The sequence below is a fragment of the Cornus florida genome, unplaced genomic scaffold, assembly GCF_030987335.1.
Source record: "Cornus florida cultivar Cherokee Brave unplaced genomic scaffold, ASM3098733v1 CherokeeBrave_3.0.0_Hap2_Chr01, whole genome shotgun sequence".
Taxonomy (NCBI): Eukaryota; Viridiplantae; Streptophyta; class Magnoliopsida; order Cornales; family Cornaceae; genus Cornus; species Cornus florida.
Genome location: NW_026775571.1, coordinates 4,034,159 through 4,045,711, shown reverse-complemented (window position 1 = coordinate 4,045,711; position 11,553 = coordinate 4,034,159). Strand labels below are relative to the sequence as shown.

The following is an 11,553-nucleotide window of genomic DNA, read 5'->3' as shown; positions in this document are numbered from 1 at the left end:
GGTTTACCGAAATAGAGATACTGAGAGGATGATATCCAACCTTAAAACCATTTCGGACGACCGAAACACAAGGGTGTTTCATTTCGGTCGACCGAACTTGTATAGATTTGAATCTGAACGGCTATTTCCTCTCGGGTAGTGTGCACAACAACTCTATTTTTAAATTTGATGTTGAAACTCTATAAATAGAGTGAGGGGACTTCGGGATTAAGGGTTGCTATCATTGAGAAACATTATATAGTATCTAAAGAGCTTTTGTTCTTCATTCATATCATACTCTCTCATCCCATATCATTCATAGAGTATTGAGCTTCAATCTATTCAAATATATACTCTAGAGTGAGCTGAAAGTTGTGAGCTTTGATTTGCATATCAATCTTTGAGAGATATTTGTATGCAACAAATTTGATCTTCAATTTGTAAGGGCTGGTGTGGCCCAAGGAAGAAGAAGTTAGTTGGCTTCAAATTTGTAAGGATTGGTGTGACCCAAAGGAAGACTAAGAGATGTTGTCTCTTAGCAAAGTGAAATAAGGTGTTGCTTCATGTAAATGTTTGCTCTCCACCCGTAAGGAGGTGCAATAGTGGATTGGGAAGTCTCAAGAGGGGTCTTGAGCCGAGGAGTAGGAGTTTCCGAACCTCGCTAAAATTGCCGTGTGAATGTTTGCAATGTCTCTTCCCTTATCTCCTTTACATTTATGCTATTAATTGCTTATGTCCATATCTTGATTATTGCATAATTGTTAGAGGGTGTTAAGTAGAATTTGCAAATCCAAAAATTGGCCATTGTTTGCCATAAACTCTATTCACCCCCCCTCTAGAGTCAATACTTGGGTAATATTTTGATATTGTGCAAAATTACCCTTCTATTAGAAATCTGATATAAATTAATATTGTAATACCCATTTTGTGCTTTTACTCTTCCCAAAATTCCCATGCAATCATCCTTTTCACTGTAATCATCCTCTGCTGTCTGTGCTCGCTATATCCATCCGCTTCACGCCAGAAATTTTAGTGTTCATCGCTGAAATTTATTTGATTCTTACTTTAACAAACCCATCAAACTTGACTTCTTTCCCGTAGAGGTACTATGGGAAACAAGGTATCAATGTCAGAGGGTAATACTCCCATCTCTAAAAAAAAAAAACAAAAAGAAGCGTATCAATAAAAATGAGTAACAAAGGACTAAGATTCAATAAAAGATTAAAAGTGAGCGAGCAAACAAGCTTCTCCAGAAACAATCAGATTATTGATTAGATTTTTTATTTCGTCTTTGTTTGTGTAAGAAGGATGTTACACCAAAGCTTTTTCATGTGTATTGTACCCCTCCTCTTTCGGACCATTCTTTCACTTCCGCAAGTACACTCGGCCTGTCCCAATGATGGAACCACTAACATCGCCAAGAAGAAGAAATCGGAAGAAGAGAGAGAGAAAGCTGTAGAGACAAAGATCAAACAGGTAGTGGTCTCACCTGTTACACCCATTGGCCGTAGCCACTATTACCAAGCGACTACTCGCCGAGTGACGCCCACCATCGATCTCAACCACATCTGACGCCAAGACCGCCGATGAGAAACTCTTTCTAAACGAGGATCTTTACACAAGAAGTTTTCTCGGGAAACATGCCTCATGGATCGGGGAAGTATCTATGGACTGATGGGTGTATGTACGAGGGGGAGTGGAAGAGAGGGAAGGCCTCCAGGAAAGGGAAGTTCTCGTGGTCATCGGGGGCGACGTACGAGGGCGAGTTCAAGTTGGGTTGGATGGAGGGGTTCGGGACCTTCATCGGCTCCGACGGGGACACCTACTGTGGGCATTGGTTAGTGGATCGGAAGCACGGGTACAACCAGAAGTGGTACACCAATGGCGGCTACTATGACGGCTCGTGGTGGCGAAACCTCTAGGACGGCCAAGGCCGGTCCGTGTGGAAGAACGAGAATGAGTATGTGGCTGAGCGGCGGAATGGGGTGATCAATGGCAAAGAATTGTTGATTTGGCTTAATGGAAATCGATACGATGGGAAAACAGTGTCCTTTTTGGTCTTTTTACCAAAAAAAAAATTATTTTTATATATTTTATAAAATTATTCAATAAGGGTAATTTGGTCAATTTAGATTTTAAAAGTGTAAGGGAGACCTAATTGTGCCAAATTAAAACTTAAGGAGTGTTTTTTTTTGCACGTGAGGAGTGTGATATGCACAATAAGCATATTTCAGGGATGTTTTTTGCACTTGACTCTATTTATTAGACTGAGTAAATTTACCTTTAAAATAGATAAAATATCACAAAGGAGTACTTAAAATTTCGTTATTTGATTTTAAATTTTATCAAATAGCACTTAGTCTATCATAATGTTGCTCTCAATGTGAACTCTCTCCTTAATGTGATGTGCCCAGCAAACGTGAATGGCCGGACCAATCAAAAGGAAATTTCCAGATTTTTTTTGTTGATCTTGTCTTATCTACGAGCATTCGTAGTTAATTTTTAGATGAAGTTAGTCAATACACCCCACGACGGCTAGCTTGGAATGGTCTTGGAGGCATCCTATTTGCTTTTCTTTTCTTAATTGTGCATGTGTTTATTAATAATAATTGCCAACTTGATATTTTTTCCAACTTGATATTTTTTCTGTCTGTGACAATGACAATATTTTACTGTTTATTGTTTAATTTCTGGATCACTAAATTTTTATCTTATGGATGAATTTTGTAGTAAAATTAGCTCTGATGAAAAATAATTAAGGGTGCAAATTTGGGTGGGTCAATCTGAACTAAATCTAACTTAAATCCAGTTTAATTGTCATGAGCTTGAGCTTAATCTGAACCTAAATTTTAATAGTATTTTTATACATATTTTTTATTTTAAATATGTAATATATAAAATTTAAATTATGATAAATGGTAAAAATATATTGAACGGTTTTCCTAAGAATTTGTATATACGGTAATTTATTAGAAATTTGGATTAAGTTTTTAATTTTTTTTAGGAGTAATTTGATCTGAAAATAAATAATAATTAATTTATAATTTTAATATGGAGATTGGTCCTTTGAATAATTAGATCACTTTTAATTCAAAATCTCAACCGAAGTTTAAAGATTGTTGGATGCACCTCCAACGTTGCAGCTCTACTGCTCTAAAAAATAAGTTTAAGGATGTATTAAAAATAAATATTAATTGCAAATAGTGCCTTAAAGGGTTTTTTTGGCTCAAAAAAGTTAAAAAAAATTGGAAAAAGTTTTTTTTTTAAATCTTAATTTTTAAAATATTTCTACTAACATCATATCATATGGAGAAAAGTGTCTTGTTTTGATTTTTATAATTCATAATAAATATTATATTGTTTTAATTTTTTATATGATATATCCGTGAAAAAAGTTAAAAAATAAAATTTATTAAAAATTTTAAAAATATTAAAATTTTTGGAGAGCGAAATGCACTATTGGAGTACATGCGATAACTAAAATTTGGAGACTTTAAAACGCTGACGTGACTATAAAAAATTCTGATGTGGATATTGAAAAATTCTGATGTGACAAATTCGAGAGTCTAACTTTAGAGAGTCTAACTTCAGAGAGTCCATTGAATATACTCTTAGAAGGCGATATTTTCTTTCATAAATACTACTAGCTCTAAGGCAATTTTTTTTCTCAAAAATCCTTGTTCTTAGTCAAACTTGTCATTCTTTATACTAAATTTATGAAAAGTATGCATTGAAAATTCAATGTGTTTTTTAATTCTTGTCCTTTAAAGAATATGCACTATTTGAATATTTGAAACTTTGATGATTATTTCTAAGCAATCACATCATACGTCTAAGGCATTTTTCTCAAAAATCTTTGTTCTTAGTGAAACTTGTCATTCTTTATACTAAATTTTTGAAAAGTTTGCATTGAGCCTTTAGAGAATATGTAATTGCCTTGGCTCACATGGACTCAGACCTGGAAATTCAGTAGCCCAAGCGTAGGCATTGGGCGCTATCAGTCAACCATGTCGACTTGGAATTAATGTCTACCAGGCCCCTCTTTGTTGCTTTACTTTTCTATTTTATGGACTGGAAAGAAAAAAAACAAAAATTGCAAACTTGATACTTTTTCCAAATGTGACAATGACAGTTTGGCTTTTTATTGGTTTAGTTTCTGGATCCACTCAAAAAGTTTAATTTATGGAATAGTTTTGATTAAAAATTATTTCCGATACAAAATAATACTCACTAATTAAAGATCTAATAAGTTCACAGACGGATTATATATGCCTCTAAAAAAAAAAAAAAATCACTAATTGTTTCTGTGCCTCCCCTCTGTCTCACATTCATTGTACTCGCTCCGATAATACTCACTAACTAATTAAAGACCTAATAAGTCTTCTTCTGCTGATTTGTTGTGTGACTTTTCTTTTTAATATTTTCTAACCTATTTGCTTATCTATATATACTCTCCAAAAACACCCATATAATATGACGTAAAAGTAGAGAATCTCCATACTAGCTGTTCGTCTGACGTCTGGTTTGATTGGTAGGAGTGGCTAAATGAAACTCCTCTTCCATTGTGAGACTTTTCTCTACTTTTTGTTTGTTTATTTTTTATTATTATTATTATTATTATTATTATTATTATTATTATTATTCTAATAGATTTGGAGATGCATGTATTGTCTAAAAACACCAATATAAGATAACAAGTACTTCTGAGAATCTCACAAAAACTAGAGAGGGTATTAAAAAAATGGTGATTGAGTTGTTGTTGGTATTAGGATTAGTGTGGTTAACGGGAGGAGCATCCTCAGCACCGCTAGCAAAGCCTGGTTGTCCACACACATGCGGAAATATTACCATTCCTTACCCATTTGGGATTGGAGTGGGTTGCTATGCCAACGACAGCTTTGCAATAACTTGCGATAACTCCTCCAATCCACCCAAACCTTTCTTCACTACCTACAACCACTTTGAGGTGCTTGATATTTACCTATTTGCGGGCTTTGTTTACATCCATCATCCGGTGCTCGCTTATGATTGTCCAAATGGGACTAATGTTCATCGACTTGCGAATTTGTCCAGTCCTTTTTGGTTTTCTGAAGACTATAATGTTTTCACGGCCACAGGTTGTAACAACCTGGCCTTAATGATGAGCCAAGATCAACAAATTATAGGTGGGTGCGCATCACTTTGCAACCACCGCGACAATTCAAATTCAACTGCTCGAGGAAGTTGCTATGGAATCAAATGCTGTCAGCCACCATCAGGCGGAGTTAGAAATTTGAGGTTAGGGCAGGATTTGTAATATATAATTAAAGTTTTTAAAATTATACATTAATTATAAAAATTCTTAAATTTTAACTTTTAAAAATATAATTAAAAGAGTCCAAGTTAAAAAATTACTAAATTTCAAGTGATACAAACTAAATTTGTTAATGTTATATATATTTATATATTTAGCATTAACAAAACTTTGTTTGCATGCAAAGCACAATTAGTGCTGAACGTGCAGGGTGACTTTGTGTCACAGCTGGAGAGAGAGAGAAGGGAAAAAAGTAGATCGAGCAGTTAATAGTATTACTTTTTAAGTTCTCATTTTGCGAAAATAAATTTGTCCTCATTTTGCGAAAATAAATTTCTTCGCTAGTGCGCGCACGGGCGCGCGCACGCACATATATATATATATATATAGATCTTAACTCTCATCTATGCACACATACATAAATTTTCAACTACTTTGATGTGTATTTGTGTCAACGAATTTGTGGGCTAACTATGTTTGTTTCATCTACAGCGGACAAGAAAAAAACTCGATTGATTATCATAGGTATGCCCCTTCTTTCACATAAACGCACACACCTTGATAGAGTCAAGGCAATTGTGGTACCAAGTTAATTTCAAACTCTTAATTTCCTAAATTTTGGAATTTTAGTTTGATAAAGTGACCTTTTCCAACTGAGTTTTGCAGGTATGAGTACGAGTTTTGGATTCCTACTCTACTTGTTGGCATATGGTGGTTGTATAAATTTGTGAAGAGGAGAAAGAAACTCATGCTCAAACGAAAATTCTTCAAATGAAATGGGGGTTTGTTATTGCAACAACAACTATCTTCGAGCGATCAAGGTAATGTTGAGAAAAATAAATTATTTACTTCAAAGGAGTTGGAGAAGGCCACTGACCGCTTTAATGACAACCGGATCCTTGGTCAAGGAGAGCAAAGTACTGTATATAAAGGAATGCTAATTGATGGTAGAATTGTAGCAGTTAAAAAGTCAAGATAGTAGATGAAGGCAACCTTGAACAATTTATTAATGAGGTTGTTATTTTATCACAAATTAACCATAGGAATGTGGTTAACTTGCATGGGTGTTGTTTGGAGTCAGAAGTTCCCTTGCTGGTTTATGAGTACATCCCCAATGGAACCCTTTACCAGTATATCCATGAGCAAAATGAAGAGTTTCCACTTACCTGGGATATTCGTGTTCGGATTGCTACAGAAGTTTCAGGGGCTCTTGCCTATCTTCATTCAGCAGCTTCCATACCCATTTATCACCGGGATATCAAATCCACAAACATTTTGTTAGACGAGAAATTCAGAGCAAAAGTGTCAGATTTTGGGACTTCAAAATCAATTGCCATTGATCAAACTCATATGACCACAATAGTGCAGGGGACCTTCGGATACTTGGACCCAGAGTACTTCCAATCAAGCCAATTTACAGAAAAAAGTGATGTTTATAGCTTTGGAGTAGTTCTTATTGAGCTGTTAACTGGACAACCACCAATCTCATCAACCAGATCAGAAGAACGAAGTTTGGCAACATATTTCATGTTGATAATGGAGGAGAACCGTTTATTTGACATTCTAGATGCTCGAATTTCCAAAGAGATTCGGAAAGAAGACATCATTCGGGTTGCTAATCTTGCAAAAAGATGCTTGAACTTGAGTGGGAGAAAAAGGCCTACAATGAAAGAAATTGCAATTGAATTGGAAAGGATTAGAATGCCACATGGAGTATCTACCATTCAACAAAATTCTGAAGAGGATGAATATGCAGTAATTGAACTCACAGGACCTTGGGATGTTGGTTCAACTTCGACAGGGTCTTATTTGCATAGGAGTGCATCATCATCACCGGATGCCCATCCTTTGTTATTTAAGTAATCGTGATTGTTAAGAATGTTTGTTCGCTAGTTTTTTTTTTCCCTTCATATTTTACATCTGTCTTGTTTGAATAAATAGTGTATCAATCATCACCCTTGTATTTCCTACTTATGTTGTTTAAGAAATCGTGATATGTTTGTTTATATAACAAAATTTGAATTTTATATAATACTTTGGTTGGTTTTGTTGCCTAACTTGCATGCTGAAGGCTAACATCATTCATTCCATGGAGCCATCTCTGTCATTAGAGCTTACTTTTATTACTAATCTATACGTTGTTGACATAAGAATAATTAAATCAATATATGTATGTGTGTTTGTTTGTGCTTGAGATTACACTTCCTTGAAATAAATTTTCATTAAGTACTATTAAGCTTTTAAGAAGATTTTTAGAGTTTCATGACAACTGAAATCGATACATGTGTGTGTGTATTCTATGTAATATAAAGATACAAGCTAGTTTGTAAGAGATAAATACATTATACGTTAGTTATATAGATATATGTGTGCATGTAGTGTGTAATATATTTGCAAAGACACATACTAGTTAGTATGATGAGATTATATCCAGTTTATCCTTCTAAATGATATGTATTAAGTCATTTATAATAAAACAAGGGTTGATGTGAGCATGCTTGATCTGTGGTGTGTCGTTTGCCGAAGTAACCAAATTGCAATGAAAGTATGGCCAAGTTTAAATTTATAAGTACCACTACTACCTCTAACTACTAATATACCTAGGGTGAGTAGGGATAGTCCCAAGGGATTGAGGGCTATGTTACTATGGAAACAAGGTCGGATTAGTAGGTCGAGTGATCAAAAGGAGTTTTGATTTGTTAATTGAACTACAATATAAATGAATTTAATACTAAGCAATTGAAATAAATAAAAGGGTAAAGAACAAGAGAGAGAGGTCTTGGGATCTAAAGATCACCATTCTAAACACTCAATGTGTAATGAATGAGGGGAAACATGTGTTGCAATACAAAGAGGTGTGATGGATTGAATCAACAAGCATGGATTGACTAATTAAGCATACATTGTCTAGACAACCTAATGAATAGCACAATATATCAAATTAAGTCATTATTCCTTCCTTTAAGCTCTCAATCAACACACTAGCAAGATAGAGGATTATACTACTTGCATTCATAAGTATGGAACATCAAACAACAACATGGATTGTCCTCACATATAAGAAAATAAGGCAACTACATTACATCTAAGCTAATGACATGAAAATTAAACTAATTAAACTAAGGTAGATGCACATTCCATCAAGGAATGAGTATGAACCATCAACCAAACCACAAGAGTATTCTATTTAAGCACTATGCCTTGACAATATCTAGATTCATAGCATCAATACACATAGACATGAACATCTATTCTAGCATACATAGACATATGGATAGAATGAAATGATCAATTAGAAGTATTAATCAGCACAAATCATTGTAAAAATAAGATTCATATATAGATCAAGTGTCAAAACAAGATTACAACACAAATCCCCTCAAAATACAAAACATCAGAGTCTAGAAGACATGCTTATGGCTAACTCTAGCCCCAAGAAGATGTTTAGCCACTCATTGATGTAGTCATCCAACCTTCAAGGGCCATCTCCATGGTAGAAATGCTCTTTTTCTTGATGGAAACCCTAGAAGAATGGAAGAACTCCCAAAAATAGTGTATGTCTCTCTAAGCTCTAGCCTCTTCTCAAAGATAGATGATATGAGATGTATTGAGATATGTAAGTTATAATGTAAAAATGGCTCAAAATCTTTATATAGGTGGCCCAAGTGTCACACCCAATGGTCAGGTCTCGTGCACTAGGGTCCTCTCAATGATTGCACCACGAGCCATCTTTTAATGAGCTGGACTCTGTTTTAATTCGGACTTGAGGAGGTTCAATCAATAGAATTCAGATGAGATCAATCGAACTATGGCCATATCGATCAATCCTTGGCGGCGCCTTTTTGGAATGCGACAAATCTCCAAGATATTTTGAGAAAAAGACCAAAGTGGTAGGTGAGGATAGAATCAAGAAAGTTCGATCGATCTGAAGAAAGTTGGATTAATCGAATATGGAATTTATTTGAGGATGAGGACAAGGGGTCTGATCCATCTTGGTCAGGTGAGATAGATCAATGTGAGATCGATCAAAATATTCCTGATCGACCAAAGTTTGCTGATTTCCACCACTTTGCTTCCATTCTTCCATTTAGCTTGCGATTGCTTCTTTTATGCTCTAATTTGGCTGAATTGACTTATTTTAGGAATAAGCACCTGAAAAGGGCAATAACATGAAATTAGTCTAAAACGGAAAAGTAAGATAAATAAAGGTCCTAGAATACTCGAGCTTAAGGGGTTTAAATGCGCACTTTTCAGCGCTCATCACACCCCCAAACTTAAATATTGCTAGTCCCTAGCAATGAACTACAAGATAAAGGAATGAAATGAACAACAATACAACTATGAATTAGAAAGCAATAAAAGGATAACGCCACTTTCGTAGGGAACACGATTGCATTTAGCACATACAAGAAGCCTTTTAAACCCCTAGGTTACCCCTAGTGGACGAGTGGAGTCTCGTGAGAGTTTCCAGAAATGATACCCACAAACATTAAGCTCATTCTCACAAAAGAGGCACCAATATTACAAACAAGCATTGGGAGAGAACTACCTCAAGTATGCAATTTTTCAACCATTTCCAAGCAATCTATTAAAATCTCAACATCAAGCAAGCAAGTATGGTCCTCCACACATCAAGAAAATGATTATGTAAATCGAAACAAATCTAGAATCCTTTTTGAGTGGACTGGCATCAAGTATGTTGCTATCTAAGCCAACTAAAGAAATGATCACATTCTTACCCTCAAACTAGCACACAAATTTAGTCCTGATCATCAAAACAATGAGTTGACCTTTTATTAAAACTTTATTCATCTAGGTGTGCTTATTCTTTTCACTCAATTTTATTTATTTTATTTATTTATTATTATTTTTTTCTAATCCTAAGGATCAAAGATGGAAGCATAGTGCAATGTGTTGATCTATTAAGCTTTCTAACAATCCATGAGGTCAAGCGTTAGGTTAATGACTCCCAAACCAGACGGCTTTAGGGCATTAGGCGTTTAAATATCCCTAAAGACTTACAAGCTCAAATTAACTAGGTTACAAATCAAAACAACCTCCATCTAATCATTTCCCACTTCTCACCTTTTGGGAGAAGTCCTCACTTTTTTTTTTTTTTCTTACTTTTGTAACCTTTTTATTTTTTTATTATTATTTTTTTTTAGCATTCAATTATTAACCTAGAGTTTGTGCCCTGCACCTTTCGGCACGAGAAATTCAGTGCTTGATGAGGCTAGAATCCCGGCTACTCAGTGAAAAGGGTTTGTTATCCACCTTTGTCAAGAAAGAAAACTTTCAATGTACTACTAGCTCAATTGAGATATAACCAATTCAATAATTAATAAAGTATGTACCCCACAAATGAATGCTAGAGTGCGCCTGTGCTAGTGTACAATTCTAAAGTGAATCTCAAAACAATCATAAAATCAGGATGATGTGGACCACAAATGCAAGCAAGATATCAATTTTATCAATTTTTTGAAAAATTTACTCTTAAATGGCATCCACAAGGCATACAAGGAGTATTGGACTCTTAAGTCAAACAATTTTTAAATCTTAAGCAAAATAGTCCTCAAAAGATCAAAGTCATAGCTAATCATGGACCAATCATAGAAAATCTCTTAAATACATAAGTCATGCTCATAATTTTGAATTGAAAGAAAACACTTCAATTAACACCCATTACCCCCAAACTTAAATGGCATAGTGTCCTCAATGTGCAAAGAGAACAAAGGAGAGAGTATACTAGTGCAGTTAAGGCAAAGAATGACCAGGACACAAGTTTGTACAACCCCCAAACTTGGGATTGACTGTGGTCTTGAACAGATGGCACTGGGAGAAAAGATGATCAGATAATAAAAGGGATAATAATAGTGCACAGTGGACATGCAAGTGTAAATGAGATAACAAATGAACTAAGAAGAGAGGAAAAAGGGTGGTCCTGAAAATTTTTGGGCAGTACTCTTTCACTAAAGTCACTGGGATGTACCTAGTAATGGAGTCAATAACAAATAGATGTATCAATATAAGAATTTGACATCTAAACATAGCATGCATAGAAAGAGAAAAATAATGTACAGTACATCATAGTATCAGGGCCAACAGACTGGCCGCAAAAATATTATAACAGTATAAAAAATAGCAGGTATCATATATTTATATATATATAAAAAGATGAAAGAGAGGTATAGAGATCAGGCAGAGGAAGTAGGGCGAGGGGGGCGTGATCCCCAGATATCTCTAGATAAATTCTGCAGTGCAGCTAAGACGTCTGAGCGGAG

At 35.0% G+C, this 11,553-nt stretch overlaps 1 protein-coding gene and 1 pseudogene across 1 annotated transcript; both read left to right on the top strand.

Annotated features, from left to right (window-relative positions):
- Nucleotides 1–4,619: 4,619 nt before the first annotated feature.
- On the top strand, nt 4,620–5,275 carry LOC132268924 (wall-associated receptor kinase-like 8). Its single transcript, XM_059769852.1, has one exon. The coding sequence runs from the start codon at nt 4,721–4,723 to the stop codon at nt 5,273–5,275; it is 555 nt and encodes a 184-aa protein (XP_059625835.1). The 5' UTR covers nt 4,620–4,720.
- A 410-nt stretch (nt 5,276–5,685) lies between these two features.
- On the top strand, nt 5,686–7,280 carry LOC132281829 (wall-associated receptor kinase-like 2; annotated as a pseudogene).
- The last annotated feature ends 4,273 nt before the right edge of the window (nt 7,281–11,553 follow it).

What these genes read in the sequence shown, in the direction of transcription:
- LOC132268924 (XM_059769852.1), top strand. Translation starts at nt 4,721, where the DNA reads ATGGTGATTGAGTTGTTGTTGGTATTAGGATTAGTGTGGTTAACGGGA.